This window comes from Ambystoma mexicanum, chromosome 7q (assembly GCF_040938575.1).
Source record: "Ambystoma mexicanum isolate Mex_15411 chromosome 7q, UKY_AmexF1_1, whole genome shotgun sequence".
In the NCBI taxonomy this organism is placed as follows: domain Eukaryota; kingdom Metazoa; phylum Chordata; class Amphibia; order Caudata; family Ambystomatidae; genus Ambystoma; species Ambystoma mexicanum.
In genome coordinates this window covers 316959978-316982474 of record NC_090941.1, presented here as the reverse complement: position 1 = coordinate 316982474, position 22497 = coordinate 316959978, and the positions used below count along the sequence as shown (strand labels likewise).

The 22497-nt window shown below is 46.7% G+C and overlaps 1 protein-coding gene across 3 annotated transcripts in view; it reads right to left on the bottom strand.

The window, feature by feature from the left end:
- Positions 1–22497, bottom strand: part of TBC1D4 (TBC1 domain family member 4) — a 1514114-nt gene that overhangs the window by 996200 nt on the left and 495417 nt on the right. Inside the window, exon 1 of one of the 3 annotated variants that reach the window (XM_069639271.1) lies at positions 224–318. The exons of the other annotated variants lie outside the window; for them this stretch is intronic. Coding sequence (XP_069495372.1) covers positions 224–277 — 54 coding nt within the window. The 5' untranslated portion in view covers positions 278–318. Of the gene's footprint in view, positions 1–223; positions 319–22497 lie in introns of those variants that run through there. 3 annotated transcript variants of the gene reach the window in all.

Here is a 22497-nt window from a genome sequence, read left to right as displayed (position 1 = left end):
CAAACGGGCGTATGGGAGACAAGAGACAGCGGCAGATATTTTAATTGAAGAACCTTAACTAATTCCGTCTTCTGCTGTCTGTGTACAACATAACTGATAGCCCAAAAGGCAGGTCGGCAACACGGGAGGAGGCACGAAACGCTGCCTATCCAAAAGCGCGTTATTTTGAAATATAAAAGAAAAGGTAAAGTGTGCGAGCATAAAGAAACATCGGCGTGAATACCTTTCTCCTCTGAAGCCAGTCAAAAAGCGGAGCCATTCTCAAGTGGAGCCCCATGCGCGGCCATCAAGCAGCCCCCGGCCGGCGGCAGACATTGGCGAGCGCAGACTATGACGTCACCGGCAAGCTAAAAGTAACCGTTGGGCCTTCAAAAAACAAAGCGTTTCCTGGCCGGGTTACTGCAGGAAACGCTGCTGCGCCGGGCTGGGCTGGCAGCATCACGACACGCACTGCCCAAGAGGCGAGCATGAACAACAACAACAAAGTGACCCCGAGCGAGCCTGTGCAAAGAGTCGCACCAGAACTCCAGGGCACAAGAAAGAGAAAACAAAATCACACTGCCATGACTCGTCAGACATAGTGCAACGTGACGGCTGCCCTTCAGATTAAAGGCGGGAAACCACTCAAAATGAACCTGTTAAGTCTCAAAGGACCTTTAGTACTGGTTTCCTTTCCTCCTCCGGTTTTATTTTGGTAATATTTGCACCTGTACTCTGGCAGCAATAAAACTAGCCACCTTTCATTTTTCAGACCAATTCTATGCTGCATTTATTTGCGTCAATTTCTACATAAATCCTTTCTCTTCAGTGGGTGGTGGCATGTTTGTTGGAAAATTCGAATAAACTAGTTTTAAGAAAAGAATGAATTCATTGCAAAGAGACACATCCATACATTCATTCCACCATGCCCGATTGCAGTCGAGATGCTTCTCCAAACCTGTTTTCTTAATTCTTACTCTGCGACTTGTCACTATCAAATGAGATTGAGGATAAATGGTATTTTAAGTGAACTCTTTGGAAGAACCTTTGCTACTGGCAAAACGCCCTAGAAACAAACAAAAAGTACATTACCAAAATGCATTATGTAAAAACACTCCCAGAGGGTGAGAATTCAAGTCCTGTCTATATTAAATAGAGCACCATTTACAAGGGTCCAAGAAGGGAAATTGTCTCTTTCAATGCTTAAAAACTGGCAGGAAGTCCAATCCTCCAACTGAGTGCCAGTTCACTTGAAAGTTATGCAGTTAGAATGAACCTTTGCAATTATCCATAATTAAATATCACACTAGCACCACTTGCACATTTACATAACACTCCCCTTAGCCCACATTGCATTCTCTATATAATCCTACTGTGTACAGGATACCCTCAGAAAGCACAGGGAGCCCACTTTGAGGATAGATAGACCAGAATACAAAAAGGGCATTCTAGCTTGCTACTGTGAGTTATATCATACTTTCATTGTAATAAAGCTGAGGAAGATCATGTTTAAATACAAACAAAGATGCTGTGTAAAACAAGGAGCACTTCCCAGTGCGGACAGTCTAGCAATTTGTAAATGATAGATAAATGGAATTCTGCGGTATGAACATGTATAGTCTAACACTCTGGACTGTGAATCAGTGGCCATGCCTCCTAGCCTAAATAGAAAATTGCTTGACTTGCAACCTGTGAAAGCCATATACATGTAAACAGTGAATGGGGAAATTAAAGGAAGTTTACCCATCCCAATTCAATTCCCAAAGAAAATCATACTGATATAAAATACAACTTCCCTCTCACTTGACATTGCAGAGTTGGGGAAGAGCTTTACACCTGTGGGATCTGATTTGCAAAGTGAAGTAGAAGAAGGGTTACTCATCCTTGCAGTAGGAAATTATAAAAACATTTGCGCTCTTTTCCCAGTAAGTGCCACTGCACTGTCCACATATGGTTCTAAGTTCATATACAGATAACGTGACTGGACCAACATAGATTTTCTGTAGCAGAAAACATTTGTAAATGGCAGATGGCATCACTGTTTGTTTCAGATGCTGGAGAGGGAGTAGCAAAGTCAGCAATCTAAACTTAGATGTCTGTTTTTTAAAGATTGGCTGTGTTGTTTACTCGGTTCCATTACTCACACTTCCAGCAGGAAATGATAGCAGAACCACTCTTAATGGTCCACGGCTATTTAATGTAAAGGCCAAAAGGCCAACATATCCTGTGTCGTTCGCAAGATTAATGTTAATATGAATCCCAAGATTCAAAGAAGAAAACCGAACTGGGTGTGTATGTCCCGAATGTCGCAGGCCATATTGGAGTACTTAATATCTGTATGTTCGGGGGCAGGTCGTGGTCTATGATGCCTTCTCAAAAATGTTTCTGCCAAAACATGCCAACAAGGTTATTTGTAGCTAGACTGGTCAAGTGAATATTCCTGTTGAATGTAGGCAGCAATACTTTTGAAGTATGAACACAAATGAAACCCATAAAGTTGGAACTTGAGACTGCACAGAATATTTTATCAGGTGTAGACTAAAGTTAGTTCGTTTCACATTTTATTGCAACACCTTTCGGCTAGAAGCTTTCCCTGCATCACTTCAGAAATCAGTACAATGAATTCGATTTTTCTCATTATTTCAAAAAAGAAAGTGAAAGGGAGCAGGCTATAGAAGACAAATGTAGAGAGTGGACTCATTTTATAACATTCGAAACAGGCACTTTTCATAAGCAAAGTAGGAGAAAGGCGAATATTAGCACCTGGAGTGCAGTGTTCAACGCCTGTCAGCTAATGAAATAGCTAGGCCTCCAGGAAATCTATGTATTTATCATTTATTTATTGATGATTTATAAGGTGCTCACTTTGAGGCACTCCAATAAGAGGGAATGGCGGGTACACACAACCTGATTTCTTGCAGAGTTATGAACCTTCCCGATTAGTAGAGTGCTACGAGCAAGGAAGCAGAGCAAGTGCAAAAAGACAAGGCATGTGCAAAAATCTGAAAAATGCTTATCAAGTTCAGAGGAACAGTAAGGGGCAGTAAAGTGCAACAAAACCAAGAATTGTCAGACTCATCCTGACCAGAAGGGCTACCTTCATGACATTGTCAAGTTAGTATGCAGAACCTGATCAAGGAGCCAAGGACTTGTTAAACATGAGGATCTTTGAAGGATGATTTCATCTGGTCGGAGGATGATGATGATCAGAAGATCATTCCAGAGTGTCTCCTGTAGGATCTAGAGTTTTACTGCCATACGTCTTTTACCTGAAAGCTCCTATGGCAAGTGTCCTCGAGCCAGCAGACCAAAGGACTGTGGTGGGGCCCCCTACTGGATTTCCTGGTTGATATAACATGGAACGAAATCCCAGTAGGCTCTATGTATGAGGCAGATGGTTTTGAAGCTGATGCTTGTACTCATTATGAGAAGGGGTTTCAGTGCTGGTGCAAAGTGATCCCATGGTTTCAGCCCTAGAATTAGCCTGCCAGCTTGATTCAGCCTGATTTGAACTTGGTGAGTAAGGAATAAGCAATGATGATGTTGTGCCCTGCCTAGCATTCAGAGTGGTCGCTGCCTTCTGTGACTTCTCTGCAGTGCTTCTGCCCTCGTCTGCCTTACCAGTGATGTTCACGTCCAGTCTGTGCCATGCGTTATTCTTTTTGATCTTTCTCTCATAGACATCCAGCCCTCCTGGTACTATAAAACAAAATAACTGCGAAGCCTGTAGCCATGGACAAGATAGGGAGTTATGATCCCTGAGCCCTCCTTAGATGGCCTTGCTTAGTGGCTAAGTTGGGTTTCAGAGCCCATAAACACTGCCATAGCTTGCAGGCTTTACCGCTTAAATACTTCATGAGACAGCCAGAGTTCATTTTGAAGCAGTTCTTAGGACGGCCCAAAAAAAGCCACTAATAACCCAGAGAACCTGGAGTCAATCCAAACCGGACTCAAAGATGAAGTAAACAAAGTGCAATGCAAAATCGAGCTTTATTATTGGTCAAATAAAGCAGGGACAACATACAAGCATTAAAATCTCGCTGCTCTCAGCGCATCATTTACAAACAACGAGTTAAGCAGTTCAACTCCGTCATAAAGGACATCATCACATTTGATCAGTTTAATAAAACCTTTGAGGGATGGGGATTAGTTAGTGGTGGGGGCTACATTTACACGCTATAGGGTTCAAAACATGTAATTAGGTTATACTTGTCTGATGTGTCCTCCTGACAACACCTCTAAATTGATAAAGGTAGAAGTACATCATCTCTACACCAGGTAATTAGTTTGCACCTTGATCCATGGGCGGCATAACATTGGGGTATCTAAATGGTTGGCTTCTTGCTAACAAACCTTTGACACTTGACAGGCTGTCAAGACATAAGCCAGACAGGGAGTAGGGGGAGAAAGGCCCATGGACTGTTTTTTGTCCATTAAAGAAGTTACCATCCCTTATTCCTAGGCCATGAGCCAGGGTGATCTCTTGGTACTTGGCCTTGTGCAGCGTCTTGTGTCTGTGCGTATGCGTAGGGAGTACAGCAGGTGTCCCATCTGGGTTTGCTTCTAATAAATAGACAGTGTCTTACAATTATGGGTCACGTGTGATGAGACCGTGTTTGGAATAGTTTTATTCAGTATTTATTGAGAATTTAGCTAATATTAAAGTTGGTGTGTTATGGAGTCTTTTGGCTTATAATATGACTGCACCTGGCTAACGAAGACTGATTGTGGTCTTAATTAATCTGGGAGCTTAACTGCTTGCGCCCTGGGAATTGCTATCTCGTACCTTCTCTATGCCGTTCCTATCCTCCCTTATTTCACTGTAACCTTGGCTTGAGTCGTTAGCTACTGTCTGAGATCTGCACAGCTCTGTATTTTTGTGGATTTAGCATTTTGAGTTCGCCAAAAGTCTTGGGGCCTTTGTTTATTTACAAGCATGCCGTGATTCCCATTTTGGAGAAGAAGGCTGCCCCATGATACCTGTTTCTCTGTGTTAGTGAGCAGAATTCACTTGTCTTTCAAGTTGCATTCAGCTTATACATCAATTAGGTTAGTGGTCTCCATGTCAAGTGGAAGTTATATTGGTATTCTTCATGTATAAATGCATATATTACGTATTTCATGTACTCTTCATGTTGAGTGCACATTTGCTCTGTGTGGAATGCATGCACATGCACGATTATAACGTTAGTTTGATTACTTAGTTGATTACTTCTGCTCTGTGTACCACCATTTCGCCGTTCCCGGTTGGGTGGACGTCAGCTGTGGAACAAGCTGCCAGTCGAAATGAAAAAGATCCATAACCATCTGGCCTTCAGGAAGGCCTTAAAAACATTTCTTTATCTCAATCGATGATGGCTGATGGCTGGGTGTCAGGGCTCTCGTTTTTCTCTCTAGCGCCATACCGCCTCCGGGCGACCAGGCGCTTTACAAGAAGCCTTAACATAACAACATAACTTTGCCATCTTCAGATTAGGTTATTTCCATATACTGCTGTACCTGCCTGGGATAAGGGCAGTGTGGTTGTCTTAGTGAGTAACGCTTCTCACCTGTGCGGCATATGGCTGGGGAGGGGCAGAAGCTATGAATGATGTATTGATCTGCCCCCCAACGCAGTTATGGCAAAAGGTACTGGGGTAAAGCAGTAGGCAGACTTGTCCAGATGAAATTAAGGGCATACATAAATCTGGCATGTTTTTTTCTTGGGACTATTGAAATACAGCTAAGCCTGGGTTGCCCAGAACTATTGCGATTTCTGGGTGCTTCTTTCTTAGTCCATCATTTCTTTCCTCCCGACACCCCCAACACTTCTGCAGGAGCACTGGCCGCCGGAGGTTTGTATGAATAAGGAGGTAGCATTCATACACGCTTCTTGCTGCTAAAGCACATGGGCTCTTACTTGAGGAATGTACTTTTTCCCCAGATGAGGAACTCCTCATGGGATTTGTTTCTACTTATTTTGTACAAATACTTCATTCTCCTTTCCCTATTTTCCAATTTAGACTGCAAGAGATGAATTGTAAAGAACAGCACATTTCCCACCATTTCTCAAGTCTAGAACTCTAGATGAGACTTCCTTCACTGATGCCTGCCATAATTTCCGGGATTTCATAATGGTCCCAGATAGGAGGGGGCAGAGGGTCTCTAGAGTATTATAACATAGTGGGCCGTTGAATACTTTGAACAGGGGTTAACACTTCCGGGAGCAAGCTACTAGCCAGTTTAAAGTGTCATTCTCCAGCTGGAATTTATCAGTTCTCCACATAGACAAAGCACACCATTTCTTACTTGCCACAAGACAATTAACACTTGCCAATGGCTAAGAGTGAGTGCACATTTTGAGTCCTGCTTTTATTGCCACATGCTGCAGCCATTTTGGGTAGAAATGCTGGCAACCAATAAGCGGGAAGTACAGAGGAATACTTCAAAGAGCTGGATAAACAACACAGGATTTTGGAGAGCTGAGAATACATAACACCTGCTTGGAAATATGTCCTAGTTTCATAATTGGACAGATGAAATCTGAGTGCTATCCTCTCAACAGGCGCTCAAAATCAGGGATAGCGGCTACGTGTTAACCCATTAGGTTAAATCATTGGGGCAGTCAGCTGCCATTAACAAGTGACAATGTGATACTGGTGTGCTGCCCCCTCACATCATAACCTGGGTATCACTGATCTGGCCCTGGCTTGGCTGACCTCTTTCCTCTCAGATCGACCCTCCCAGGTCCAACTTGGGTCCTTCCTCTCCTCTATCCCTCTCTCTACCTGCAGTGTTCCCTAGGTGTGTAACCTCTCTCCCTGGCTGTTCAACCACTACCTGGCACTCCTTGCCCACTGCATTGCCGCTCTCTGCCCCAACTTTCAGTGCCAACTTGGCCCTCTTCCTACACCCACCTGGGAGGATAAAAACCTTGTGGTCATCTTCGACTCCACACTCTCCTTCTCTCCTCACATCTCTTACGTCTTTAAGAAGTCACACTACCAGCTGCACCTCCTCAGAGGGATTCTACATTTCCTCTCCTTCCCGAGAAGCTCAATGGCTCCAGAGCTCTGGTTCACTCTAGGCTGGGCGACAGCAACAGCCTCTTTCTAAGTGTGCCTGCCTCTACTCTCCGCCCTCTGCAACTCATCCAAAACAGGACTGCGAGACTTGTCCTTGGCCTCAAGCCCTAGGATCGTATCTCTCCAGGACTGAAATCCCTGCACTGGCTCCCAGTGGCTGCGAGGATTAAGTTCAAAACCCTCTGCATTGTCCACAAGGCCTTCTGGGGCCTGGGGCCTCCATACCTTCAACTCTCTCTTCCTAAATATCTTCCTTCTCAAGATCTTCGCTCATCCGCCTCCAACTCCCTCAGGGTCAGTTGCTTGGAGAAGCGACGAGTTGGTGGTAGATCTCTTTCCTCGGCTGGGGCCTCCCTCTGGAACAGCCTCCGTACCTCTCTGAAACTTGAGGATAACCATCTCTGGTTCCAGAAGCAACTAAAGGCCTTCCTCTTTCCTTCTGCTTTCTCTCTTCCTCTCCCCTGCTGAACTCCTGGCTGAAACGGAAACTGCACTGGTCACCTGGCTACCCTCTGATCTCGGGCCGAGGTACCCTCCCCGCCAGTTGCACACCTGCACTGCCCCCCTGGGCAACCTTGCACTCGGGGGCTGTTCTGTATCCCTACATTCCCCTACCAGCACTTGACACTTGATGTCTGCACTTACCCTTGCACTTGCCACCAGCTGGCCGCACATGTTAGTTATTGTTTTTTGTTTATTTTTGCGGTTGATCCAATGTAGATCGTTTTCTCAGCCTTCCCTCTGTATCGACCCCCCCCTTGCCTCGTCACGCGTGAAACACTTGTGTACAGGCACGTTATAAATGCTATATGATATCACACTCCTTGTAGCTCGCACGTTTGAGGCTTCACCTACTGCTACAGCACATTCACCACACTTGATGGCTGCAAGACAGCAGGCATCGCCTCCACTTTTGATGTACTCGCATCTCCCTCACCAACCACAGCATGGCCAGCATAGGCAATCTGGGAAAGCGTGAGAAAGCTGCACGAATGGGCCCACTGCCCGACCCTTGTCCACCAGTAAAATGATGTGTGCCGGATGGCACCGGGTCATTTTTCCGCAGTCTGTATTTCGCAGGACATTTTTCTGTGGATCCCATTGCAGTCATTGGGTGCCGGGCGACAACAGTGGCCGCTGCAGAGGACTGCGAGAAGAGGGAGGGAGAGGGGGCCGTGAGGACACCAATAACGCAGGTCACTTCTCAGCAGGGGCGTTGCTAGGGGGGACTAAGGGGGCTATAGCCCCTGATCTTTTGGTTGTAGCCCCGGATAGAATCTCAGGAGCTACAGCCAAAAGACTAGCTAGCCCCCAGTCCCAACAGTTCCAACATCAGCTTAGCCCCGGGTCTTTCCAGACCTAGCAACTCCCCTGCTTCTCAGTGAACCCCCGCCCACCCCCAATGGTGCGGGCCATTTAACCGCGGCCGCAGGCTGAGTAGGGGAGGAAGCTGGACAGGGAGACAAGACTATATGGAGAGGGGAAAAAAGGTACGTGGGGTCTGGGGATACATGATACATCAGGCCTGCAGCAGGAACCTTTGCGATCGGTCAAGTAAGGGAGGGGGGACAGGGGAGAGAGGCCTTGCAGGCCATAGCACCGGACGTGCAAAAAAAAAAAAGCACACGAAGTCCGGGGCCATAAAGATTAGGCCTGACAGGTTTTGCGGCCATTTCTCCAGGATGCTTCACCAGCCCAGATGCGGGACGAATGTAACAACCCCAGAAGGGCCAAAGTCCGCAAGCTACATTGTCTGCCGCAAAAGGCCTCCCAGAAAACACTCGGCGTGGACCAAAGTACAACTAGGGGGCCGTCTCCTGCCATTCCAAACCGGGACACCTGCTTCCCATAAAACGGGACGCCATTCAAACACGCACTGCTCTTCTCGAACTCACCCTTTCCTTAATTGGCAGCGACTACTACGATAAACTAGCACACGGAACAGAATGCTGTCAGTGCAGCAGAAAAACACATTCATTGAAACGGGGCCAGGAACAGTCATGCACAACCTTCCAACCCCCTTCCCATCGCCCTTCCTGTTCCTTCTGCATTACCTCCAGCAGGACGGGGTGTGGGATTCACGTGCGCCACGGGGAGCGGCGCAGTGACAGCGAGGGGTGCTCGCGCTCTCCGTGAGTACTGATTTAGTGCCTCCAGCCTTCTCGCCCCCATGCACACGCTAATCGTGCATGTTGACGCACCCTCCCCCCTTCATTATGGCCTGCGTCTTTAGTTCCCACTTCATCGGGCAATAACGCCTAATAATGTCAATATATGTTGTGCGAGTGGCAAAGACTTGCTTGCAGATTCCGCTTTCATATATGAGGTGTTTGTATGAGTCACTGGAGAACGGCATTACACTTGTATGATCGAACCAGCTCTTTTCAACTCGTGTCCAACCCGGTCGCACACACATGAAGAGCAAAGCACGCATTCAATATGTCTCTTCAAAAACATGCGCTACTCACACATCGAGTGTCCCTCCCTGCATAAGCAGGAGATCTATGGCTATATAGCAAAGGTAACATAGTAAGTCGAACAAATAAATGCGGGCCTTCAAGCATGCAATACCCCGTGCTGGTCATTGGGCCGGCTCTCGGCGGATCCGAGACCCGGCACCACATATGGAGCCGGATCTCGGGATCCGGGCAGAGTCAGCCGCCCAAAACCATTAACCGCGCTAGAATAGTAAAAAAAAAATATATATATAATAATGAAGAAAAAAAAACACGCGGCGGTTTTTTACCACCCGCTTTGGCACTGGTGAGTAATGCACAGTGCTTGCTACATGTACAACTGATTGTATATGTTGCGAGCATTGTGCATTACACACCAGTGCCAACGCCGTGGTAAAAGGCAAAGCTGCTGTCGCGGGCGTCTTATTGTTTTTCATTTTATTTTTTAAACATTTTTTACGTATTCCAGACACGCCCCCTCGGACACCGCCCCACAACTCCTCCCCAAGCCCCGGCCCTTGTGTTGTGGGATCCCCAACCACATTTTTTCCATTTCCACCACTGATTAAGTGGGTGGGCGCGAGAGAAGTTCCAGGAATGCGCTCCTGTGCCGGTAGATCACACCTATTGGTCTGATTTCGAACATAAACGGCAACTCTACCTTTGTACATAATCTCAATTAATACAGAAATCAAACGCGTAATTTACAAAGCCGCCTGTAATGTTAATGGTTTGACACGGGTTCTTTGCAAAAAGAACAGATAGCGATCAACGCTGTGGCCTAGGTCAGAAGCAATAGAAAGTCTAAAAATGCAAGGAGGGGTTCATAAAATGGACTCCTAAGGAACACAATGCGGAGTGGAAAGATAGAGGCCATTTTGGGCATGCACGTCATTTTCAGGCACGCGCAGCTCCGCGTCTTACCTTTTTGGACCTCTGTGCCCTCCACTTCTCTTTGATCCTTCGAAATTGAGCCTTCATTAGAGTAAAGGTTTGCGCACATTGGACGCACGCGCTGCAGTTACGCTCCGGTGCAGGGAAAGCAATCGTTTTCTCCGCCTGGAGAAACGGGCCGGCTGCCACGAGGAAGGGGCCGCTACTGTCCAGCCACTCCTGGCGGAAAACCTTATCACTGCGAGATAACTTTTGAAAAAGAACAGCCCCTGTGAATGGATGACGGCTACATTCTCTGCATAACTTCTATGCTGGAAAGATGCAACCTATTTTCTCTTCATTTTAGTTGGCACTATAAGGTATGTGGCCAGGTTCTTAAATTGCAGACTGTGCCGAAATCCTGGTATCGCCCCTTAGTCAAAGCGTGAGTTCCTGGGCAAATCATTAGGCCTGATTCATGGAACATTTTCCTATGGGATTGCGCCATTATAAAACACTTCCATGGATCAGGCACTTAGTCTCAGGGGGTCATTACGAGTATGGCAGTAGGGGCTTAACGTCACCGTTAAGGATGGTGGTGCCGTTAAGCCCCTACCGCCATATTCCGAGGTCCCTTAGCGGGTCCCAGCAGGAACGGCTGGTCTGACCAGCCGTTCTTAGCGGGACCCGTTAAGGGACCTTGGAGCAAATAACAGGCCCACTATTAGCGGGCCCGTTATTTGCTCCTTCCCCATTCCCATTGAGCCCTATGGGGGCTCAAATGGGAATGGTTTACTGAATGGGGACTTACTGGCTCCCCCAAGGTTGGAATGACCCGGTAAGTCCCCATTCAGTGAGACCGGACCCGGGTTTGGTGGCAGCCATGGCGCTAATAGCACCATGGCTACCTCCAAACTCGTAATGACCCCCTTACTTATGAAAGGTCTTATCTGCCAAATGTGCGGTTCTCTAAAAGTGATGCAGTTTACAGCTTTTGCCATTTAGAAAAGCCCCTCATGGTTTACTAGACTATGGAGTTAACATCGATCTCCATTCATGCACTGCCTTGCGAATTGGAAACTTCTTTTAAAGTCACAACCAATGATGCACAACTGTATAACACTTCGTATAATGTTATTTTCTTTTTTAATGTCTTTTTATTGTCATTTCGAAAGCCATTACAGTAACAAGCAACTGATTCCCCCCTAAATCCTTAATCCCCTCTACCCCCGTAACCCTCTCCCTTAAACCAGAGATTACGCACACAAACGAAATCCTTATTAGTCAGGGATTGCATTATAAACATGTCTCCCTGTAGCAAATGCTCCTTTGCTGCAACTGGGTTCTGGATTCTTTGTTCAAGTGGGGGGGGCTTGTTTTCTGTGACGTCACTTCGGATGGATGAAAATGCTAATTAAGGGGTCTGCAGGGCTTCTGCCATACAGAGCCCCGGAAATCCACAGTCAGGCCATTAAGAAATATTAAGATTTTATATTAACAGATATTAAGGGATATTAAGACATCAAGAGATAACAGGTTAGTCCCATACATGTAAAACAACCCTATACTTTTTGCGTCTGTTCATATCCCTGTGCCACTCATGTTACCATTAAAGTGAATACTGGGGAAAGAGCGTAGGATTGATGTTGTATCGTCCTATCGCACCACAACTCCTGACGTGCCTCTGCGTCTAAAATGTCACGTGAAACAATTTTGTAAACTGACCACCCTACGAATAAGCCGGGTTAACAGCAACATATTTCCCTTGCTCTTGACACGAAAGATGGAGGGGGAAAAAAAGTAACAGCCCAAGAAACCATAGAGATGCACTCTTTTTATTTATTTATTTATTGCGCATTTGTAGGCACCTATACAACATAATGGTGTTTCCAGGCGCAACAGGGCAAGTAGGGAGGGGACAAGGGGAGAAAATAACAGTGGCAAAACAGTAAATGAACAATCCTGGTGCCTTGACACAATTGGAGATGCAAGTGCAGTGAAAAGAAGTGCAGGAGATAGGGCGGGGGGAGCAAGGCATGTGGCAGAGGGGCCCCGGGAGGGAAGAGCCAGGGGGAGCCAAGATAGGAGGCCATAGGCTAAGTGCTAGGGCAGAGGCACAGCCGGCAGGCAGGGGGCCCGCAAGGGCAGTGCTGATCGGGGGTTTGAGGGCTCCTGGTGTCGACTGGGTAGAAGGCCTGGTAACCTGTGAGATTCATTAAGGACCAGGCTGCCAACCTCAGTGGCAGTAGGGTGATTAGCAGGGGAGGGAAAGAGGTAGAGAAAAGCAGAGTTTTGAGAAGTTTCTGGAACTTAAGGAGGTCCAGCTCAAGTCTGAGAGGGGCATGGAGGCTGTTCCAAAGACAGGCGCCAGCCGAAGAGAGAGACCTGCCCCCCACTCTGTGTTTGGAAAAGCGTTTGACAAGCAGAGAGTTGGAGTTAGAGGAGTGGAGGGCTCTGGGGAAGTATTTAGGGAGGGAAAGTTGCAGATAGCGTGGTCCCAGGCCCCAGAACGCTTTGTGGATGATGCAGAGGGTCTTGAATTTGATCCTCGCGGCCACCAGGAGCAAGTGGAGAGATTTTAGGGCTGGAGAGATAGAGTTCCTGGGCTTGAGGCCAAGGTTAAGTCTTGCAGTCCTATTCTGGATTAGCGGAAAGGGCCACCGGAAGGAAAGGGGGGAGATTGAGGAAGAGGCTGTTGTAGTAGTCCAGCCTAAAGAGGACCAGAGCTTCAGGGGGAAGGTGAGGAAAGGGAGAATGCCTCTAAGGAGGTAAAACTGGAAGTGGGCTTTCGTGGCAAGGTCCAAGATGCGAGGGGTGAAGGAAAGAGAAGAGTCGAAGATGACCCCAAGGTTTCTGGCCTCACAGGGTGGTGAGGGTAGAGGGCCCAACGAGTGCTGCCAGAGGATAGGAAAGAAACAGGGCGCAGGTGCCTAATGAGAAGGATCTCTGTCTTACTGGCATTAAGACAGAGATTGTTACCTCACACCGTGCCTGGATGGCAGTCAGACAATCTGGCGTGAGAGAGGAGGTAGTAGAGGGAAGTTTGAAGGAAAGCTGTGTGTTATCAGCGTAACACTGGAAATGAGGAGAGAAGGTGGAAATCAGGTGAGCAAGGGGGGGCGAGATAGATATTGAAGAGCCAAGGCGATAGGATAGAGCCCTGAGGGATGCCGCAGGTAGAGAGTGAAGTGGTAGAGGAGAAAGGACCCAGTTGCAACTGGGAAGGACGTTAAGTGGGGAAATAGGTCAGCCACTCAAGTGCCCAGTCCGTGATGCAGCGGGTATCACGGAGCTGTTTTATGAGGATAGAATTGTTGACCTTGTCAAAGGCAGAGGAGGGATCGAGAAGAATGAGAACAGCAGGAGAGTTAGAGTCAAGATTTGCAAGCATGTCTACACAGGTGTTCGGGAGAGCAGTGTCCGTGCATCTGGATGCCCGGAATCCAGATTGATGGTCATGGAGGCAACCAACAAGTTCAGTATGAAGGATTAATTCAGGAGGAATTCTCCAAAAGTTTAGAGACCTCATCAGGTGCTATGGGCAGGAGGGAGGAGAGTGCAGGGGTGAAGGGAGGGGACCCCAGGGAGGCAGGGCAGCAGGAGAGGGAGTGGATATGGGAGTGGTGGAGAGTGAAGATAGGATGTCCTGAGTTTTAGATGCAAAACGGGAAGCCAAAGTGGTGCAGAGGGCCTGGGAAAGAAGGAGAGAGGTGGAGAATGCAGTTGGATTGTTGAATTCCTTGCAGATTTTGAAAAGTTCAGTCGTGTTGTTAGTGGCTCCAGAGATGTGGGCTTGGATGTGGGCCCTCCTTGGAGCAGATAGAGAAATGATATTGCCTTTGGAGCAGGTGCCAGGCCAGTTTGTCAGAGGATGAACCCGAGGTTTGCCACTTCCGCTCAGCAACTCTGCTGTTACGTTTCAGATAAGCTAAATTGGAGTCATACCAGCCGTTGCACTTGAAGGCAGGCTTCAGGCGGATCCTCCCGACGGGGGCAAGGATGTCCAGGGTGTTAGAGATGGAGAGGTGAAGGTTAGCGAGGACAGAGTTAGAGGGAGATTCAGAATCAGGAGTTGGAGGGGGATGAAAGTGGAGGCAAAAGCAGCGACTGACACTCGCTTCATCTGTCAAATGGCGGCAAAGGAGGCTTGCAGTTTGGGAGGCGGCTTGGACAGAGGGCCGAGGGGCCCCAAGTGGGAAAGAGAGGAGCGAGTGGTCAGACCATGAGAGGGGGTGGTGACTGGGTTAAAGATAGGGATGTCGCCAGAGATGAAGGCAACCAGTTTGTGTCCGACTGAGTGGGTTGGACCGGAAGGAAGAATACTAACAGAGAGGGAGTCACAAAGGTCACAGAACCGTGAAGTGGCTGATTCATGAGAGTCAAGGTGGATATTGAAATCACTGAGGAGGAGGAGTTTGGAGTTAGAGGTCAAGAGGGAGGAGGTGAGGTCAGCCCATTCAGAGAGAAAGCGAGGGATAGGGAGAGGGGGCTGTAGATGGTAGCGCGGGTGAGTGAGACAGTGGGAGAGACTCAGAGTGTACAGACGAGCTATTCAAAAGAGATGTAGGATTGAGTAGGTATGATAGAAACAGGCACCAACTCATTGAAAATCAGGACCACTCCACTTCCGGGTTGGTTGGGCATGGGTTTAGAGAGGAGTTTGTAGCCCTCAGGAAGGAGAATGTCAAGAGCAGTGACAAAGCTGGCTTTGAACCACGTCTCGGTAAGGGTGAGGATGTCGAGGTCAAAGTCTTCAAGAAGGAGACAGATGTCAGAGGAGTGTTTGACAGCAGAACAAGCATTCAAAGTAACTAAGTGAAGTCGATTACCATCTTGGAAAGTTTTCCAAGGAGGTGTAGAGGGGCGTGGTATTCGCGTCGGCGGTGGTGGAGACGTTAGAGAAGAGGCAGAAGGAGTAACAGAAGGGAGGAAGTTAATGAGAGAGGGCAGGCGCCGGTCAAGAAAGAGAAGAGTAGGTTGAGAACCTTGGGCCATGATAGTGCGATTGTGATAGACATTAATGATGCCCCTAGGAGGATGAGAATTATGCCAGGAGTACTTCCCATCTAGTGCCACCATTAATGGGTGAAGAGGAGAAAGGGGAGTGTAGACCAAGTGCATATATATATATATATGCACACTCCGTGGCCACGCCCCCTGTTGACCAGGGGCACGCGGGGTGGGGGGTGCCAATTCGCCCAGGGCGCTGCTGCCCCTAAGGCCGGCCCTGCCAGCAAGGAACATAGTTCCACTACTTCTTTCCGTACACTAAGACCACCACTTGTAATTGCTTATCACCAGTTATCCCAACCCTGCACCTTCCTGCTCTCACCATGATCGTTTATGTTGTGCGCAGTAAGAGTTTCTAACATGTTACCGTAAACCTCTGAAAGACATAAATCAGCATTTCCTAGTCGGTTTCGCCCTCTGCTGCCGAAATACAGAAACTGTACTGAAAATATTTTGTGCAACCATGGTTTTTCGTATCTCAACTGAAAAGAGGACACAGGTTGCTGATACATACATTTTAATGCACATATGTATTAAAAGGTTATGGTTATATGTATATACGTGGTCAAAAATTAATTAAGTTTCTACAAATCATTCCATTCATAATGTCTTTTGGTGAGGGGAAATGAATTCCATGCACAAGAAATGAGTTACTGCCCCCGACTGCCTATGTCGACGTTATTTTGCTCTTGTAAGAAGTCAACAAAGCACTTTAAACGAAGAATCAGTAATCTGGAAAATAAAAATATATCCCATTTATATTTCCTTCTATAGCGAATGTAGCTAAAGCGCCCAGCATAGGAACCAACGGTACATTATTTAATCCTCTGTAGTACAATTCGATAATGAAACAGAAAACCAATTGATCCAGAAATATTAATTTCAGCCAACAGCTGGAAAAGCAAACTACGACAAATAAGCGATATTTAAATATAATTTAGGGCCCAACAATTAAAATGAATAAAACGGGAAGACACGCAAGGAGGGTGCTGGCCGGGAAGCAGAGCCCGAGTGGCCGAGTTACCCAGAAGGCTGGTGCCACACACTTCAGATCAGAAAGGCAGGGCGCGCCAACACATTTACACGTGAAACTCAAATCTGGCAATAACCGGAAGCCACTGTAGGCGACCAGTAGATGGCGAGACACGACATGAGAACCCCAATCCAATCAGCGTGTTAACGGAAGAATGCTAGATTGACTGAAATTAAAGTGACGCATATTTTGGCATATGCACATAAAGTGAACAATTACTTTATTCAGGAAATAACCAAAGTTTGCGCATGAAGTGAAGGCAAACAAAGCACAACGGAGATGCAAGCGAGGGCGGGGGTGCAGAATAGAGGTGCACAGGGAACTGCCCCGCGTCATCAGAGCCCACGTGTAGGCTGTCCCGTCAGATAGAGCTGCTTCAGAATTATTTTGAAACCGCCAAGTCTTCTTTCTCTCATTGTGCCCCTTAAGTAGGACATTCCACATTGCGGATCACTGGCCTAAAAATCCGAGACCCCCAACATGATATTCTGGGCACCAAGAAGGTAAGATCATTATCCAGATCGGCGTGTGTTAGCTGACTCGTGCTCTTCATTCTGCTCGGAGGAATCTAGGAGGCACGCCTTCCACACACACAGCAGCACAAGAGGCAATGAACGTGGGTAGGAGCGGGCCGGCAGCAACTGTATATGCTCCTTCAGGCCTGGCCTCACCGGATCCCTTGCTGCCATATTAAGCCCAGGAAGCGGCCCACAAAGTGCATTTTCAAAATCCCCCACAAGAAGATTTGTAGGCAGAGGTGGAATTAGAAATGATTTACTGTGGGATCTCACCAGGCCCGTTTCTCAGGCTGGGTGTAGCGGGCGGTTGCCCAGGGCGCAATTGCCCTGGTTCATGTTCAAATTGCCCCGGGAGGCGCAATTGCCTTGGGGCGGGTCCGATTGCTCTGGGGTTGATGAGGAGAGTAGCGGCAGCAGGTGCTGCCTCTTACGTAATGTAATACTACGTGCCCGCTGCCTAGGCACATATGGGGTCATTACGACCCAGGCGGTAAGTACACCAACTTTACCACCATGGTGTAAACTACGTTTACACCATGGTGGATGGCGGATTTACCGCCCCATTCCAAGGTGAGTGGGGCGGTAAATCCCCATTTCCCATTTAACCTTCCCCATTCCCATTTTTGCCCCATAGGGCATAATGGGAGTGGGGAAGGCGCTAATTACGGCACCGTAAATTACGGTGCCGTAATAAGCACCAAGGCGGTTTAGCGCCATGGATTTTAACGCCTGCTAAAAGCAGCCGTTACAATTGGAATCAGGCGTTAAGGGTTAACAACGGCTTTAACCCTTAACGCCTGAGTTGTAATGAGGCCCATAGTATTACATTAGGTAAAAGGCAGCACCGTTGTCTCAAGTTTCGCGGCATGCCGCCTCTGTTGGTGGCTGCTTTTGGATTCCGGCGGCCGTGAGCCATCCAGCAGCAGGCCACCCAGTATGTGACTGTAGTGCTTTCATGGCGGGAGGTGGAGCACTTTGGTTTCAATTGATGATGTTGCTGTGTTCATCATTTCAGTGAAAACAGTGTGTGTTTTAGATATACGCTGTTGTGAGGAATGTTGCGTGAGAAACTGCATTTCTTTCTTTAAAAAAAGTGTAGTCCTGTCCTTTTGCTCCGTACATCAGAAACACTCCTTAGGGATGTTATTTCATCAAATTCCCAGGGGTAGTGAAGTGACATCACACAACCCTTGTCCTACGATGACATCACAGGAAGTGTCATTTGACCCCACCCTCAAGTGCCATCACGGGAAGTGATGGCACACGACCTTCAGATGCATCGAACACCAGTTTTTCCAGACGCTCTCATTTCAGCCATCTTTACTCACCCATAAACCTCTCACGTCCACTTGCACTGCATTCTCCACACAGGAATGCACCCACCCACCTAGAACATTGCTACTCATTCACCTACCACTCACTGACCCATACACCTTCTCTCGCGTCCACTCACACTGCATTCTCCACACAGACATGTAACCATCCAGAACAATGGAACACATTATCACATTCATACTCATTCACCCACCAGTCACTCACTCATACACCTTTTCTTACATCCACTCTCTCTGCATTATCTACACAGGCACACACCCACCCAGAACATTCAAACACACACACACTAGCACATTTCTTCTCATTCACCCAGCACTCACTGACCCATAGCACATACAAAAAAACAAAAAGGGCGCCCGATTAGGGCCTGATATGCCCATGTGGGTACATCGTACTATTTTGCAAAAAATCAGGGGGAGAGATCACATATAAGGTTCTTTGTTGCGTTATTATACACTCATATATTGAAAGACTGATAAATGAAACTGTTGGGGTTACCAACATTTTTTTGGACCCCAAGTTGTTTATTTCGCAAGACACTTTCTTGGTGTTTATACATTTTTAAAAGACAAACCCAAAAAACTGACAACTCTTTCACTTTGACAAAATGCTAGTACCTCTGTGTACCATCCTCTACGAGGCAGAGGATTGAACTCAAAACAATGCACATTTTCTATCACCCCCAAGCACACTTTTAGATCCCAATCCCAGTTTCTCTTGGCTTTCCCTTGCCATCGGGGTTTTCCTTCTCACCTAAAAGACCATCTTCTGCCTCTGTACTCCTCTTGATCTTATTATGTCATTTGATTTCTCATAGAAGTTGGACTGCTTGTTTATGTTCAGCAGCTTTATGCGCTAAATAAAATGCAAGCACAACATATTTAAGCACGTGGAAGCACAGCTGTGCATGAACCACCACTCACTAAAAAACAAGAGTCACATCTATGAGAGACTTTTCCTGAGCAAAAAGAATCTTCTTGTGGATACTGGCTAAATTGGCCTTCATTGTCAAGACAGTATAAAAGCAAAGCAACATAGCCAGCGCTCGTCACTGGGCCAGGTTTCACCGGATCTGGGATCCAGCAAAAAATGTCTCTACGGATTAGGGAAATCCATTTGAACCCTTTTACGGGATCAATATTTTCAATCCGATTTTGTTGGGGCTGGGATTTAGCCCCAGGTCCTTAAGGCCAAAGCCGAGAGCAGGGGTGGACCTGCCTTTAGGGACTCTAGAGATTTCCCAGCAGGCCTCTGCAACCTGTGCCTCTTTTGTATGGTAACCTGTTTTATTTCCAATTTTTCTCATAGGAAAAGGAAGGGTTGAGCTTGCTGAAAATGTGTAACATGGGGCCACTTTGAACATTATTTCCCGGGCCTTTTTTGGTCCCTTGTCCACCACCCCTGGTAGAGAGACCACCGGAAAGTGTGAACAGGACACTTGTGAATGTGCTTCTTAGGCTTGTACTCTGCAGATAACATATAGAAACACCTTTGTAGCTTTAAAAGGTGTGCACCATTCATGCTTTGTTTTCAATATTTTAGGAAATGCTCATCCTTTGAGTTATTTTATTAATTATTCTCCTGAAATAGGCAACCTCATTAGGAAAGAATTTCAAAACAACTGGCACTTACTCAATACTCCGCATTTTGAGTTAAAAAAAAACTTTATATGCCTTTAAAAAGAGCCAAAATGTAAAGAAAAAAATTGGCAAGGGCACAACATGAGAGACAGAGCACAGTGAACAGAGATCAAACTTTCTGCAGTTTGCCAACAGTCTTTGGCCACTTCAAATGCGGGCAATGTTTAGTGTCTAATTAAGAATATCAAGAGTGTTAAAATAAATGGGACACAGTGGAAACTGAAGAGGTTCACTTACTGTGAGACCAAGTATGTCATCTATGGGATAAAATGCCTGTGTAAGCTGGGGTACCTGCGAAAAACCAAACGAGAAGTCCGACAGGGGATTGGTGAGCATCGCTCCTGTGTCAGAAACAAGATACCGGACAAATCTCGGGTCGAGCATTTTACACTCAAAATACCTACAGCAGAAGATATCGTATGGTTTGGCAAATCAAGCAGATACCAGATAGCAATGATGGAAAACTTCAGAAGATGGAACAGAAGCTCATTCAGATGCTTGACACAGTGCGGAGAGGCCTGCATGTCTGTATTGATTGGGGTCCTTTGTTAACCAGGACTTAAACCCCAGTAAACATGTAGCTGTGTCTTCAGGAGCTCTGCCCTCATTTCATTAATTAGGTTAGCATGCAAAAAGCGGATGCATGGACCGAAACGGAAAAGAGTTAGAAACCATCTTTAACGGTCTAGTTCTGAAATGCGGATAGAGACGCTGTGATGTCACTACGGCACATGAGTATCTAACCATTAAAAGGAGTGGCAAATGGCAGTTCAAGATTAGCCAGCTCGAAATGCAAGCAGTCCGCAACATGGAAGACAACAAGGTATGTGATAAGAAGTTAAAGCGAGTAAATTATCTGTGGCATCGGAAAGGCCACTATGGCTGTTGCATATTAATTAACAAACAGTCTGAGACTGCTAGGATGCTGGGGCTTTGCAATAAAAGTGGGCAATGGATGGAAACGGTTTATTCGTCAGCACAGGCACTTACTAGAGTGGAGAGCAAGATGGCGACGTTTCTACACGTGTCCTCGTGAGACTAAAGTTGCAAGAGAGTACTGTAAGGAAGTGTACCACGAAAGTACATAGGCTGATAAAATAGTTTTTCACGCGCAACCATAAATGAAGCGGTGAGTTAAAACTCAGATAAGTGGAGTGTTACCGCCCTTTAGGAATAAAGACAACATCACTTTCCTTGGCGAACTGTGAATAGCTAACTGTTGTAATGGATATGGTAGGGAAAGGTACATTGAGCAAAGAAGGTCCCAATAGAACGCATGGTTCTTCACTTTTTCTGTTCCAGAAATCGAATTGACATACACACTTATGCATGTCAAGTGGTCTGGAAAAGGCAGTGAATATATTGTGGACATGAACACAAGTTGATCATGAGAACTAAGTGAAATGACCTTCCAGCATGAAAAGAGAATTAGTCGGGATCTTGGTCCACGTGAGTTTGAATGACACAAGAATTCTAGGTCAAGACCGGAGACAAGCATTATGCTTAGCTTCCTTTAATCCTGCAACTCACAGCACTTCAACATTTTAAAAACTTTATGTACCCAACATTTCTTTTAAAAAACATTTTTTACAATGGAAAATGAAAAACACACCAAAGGACTACAAATCCCCACAAGTCCCTTGCTTTCCGTAGTCCTGGGACCCATCATATCCACCTATCCACAGATGGAGCCCCTCTACATCGCACATCCTGTCAGAGTCCTTTCCCCTTTCTTTTTGCTGCTCTCAGAGATAAGTTGAGGAGGGAAACCTTATTAATTTCATATTTTATAGTGCTGCGCGATTAGGAGCGTGGTTATATACAGATTTTCATGCAACATTGTTTTTTCATTATTCAGCCACGCCGCGCAAAGTGTTCAGGAGCACGAGTCAAAGCTAGATTGTAGTCCTTTGTGGTGATCTCAAGCAGAGTCGGGACTGGAGCCGTGAGTGAACATGCCCATTCTTGGCAGCCGGTTCCACTCTTGCCGCATTAGGAATTTCATATTTAGCACCAGGCACTAGGACCCCGAGTCCGCCACATCGCAGCTGCCGAAGGAGGTGCAACACTGCACGCCATTTCCGTTGCCACAGAGTATAATGTTATAGAGCAGGGAGACTGCACGCAGCTTCTTTACACCTTATATCAGCAAGAGTTGCAAGAGTTTTCCTCTCACGATAAAGACGGACAATATTCCAGACGCGAATTGAAAGAGTTACAGTGTACAAAAAAAGGAAAGTACTGATGACCATATTAAAACTTCCCTAGTACAAGCACAGAGAGTGGCACTACACATTGACAATTATCCTAGTACACTGTATCTAGCCTCCCTCGTTTCATGCACCTTCATGGCTTCTAAAAGCACCTCCCCAGAGTGGAGTGAGGAAGAATGGGCTGAGGACATGGACATCAGAAAGTGGAAGGGCATGTTGTTCGGAGAAGCCTTCGCTAAAGAGATGTCCCAGTTTATTAGAATGTATAACGCATCGGAAAAATCTCAGAGCTCAATAAGGCAGATATTCCCTGGACGAGTTTTTGCTGGGACCGGGCGACACTGATGCCGATCGTCCGGTTGCTTCAATATACAGA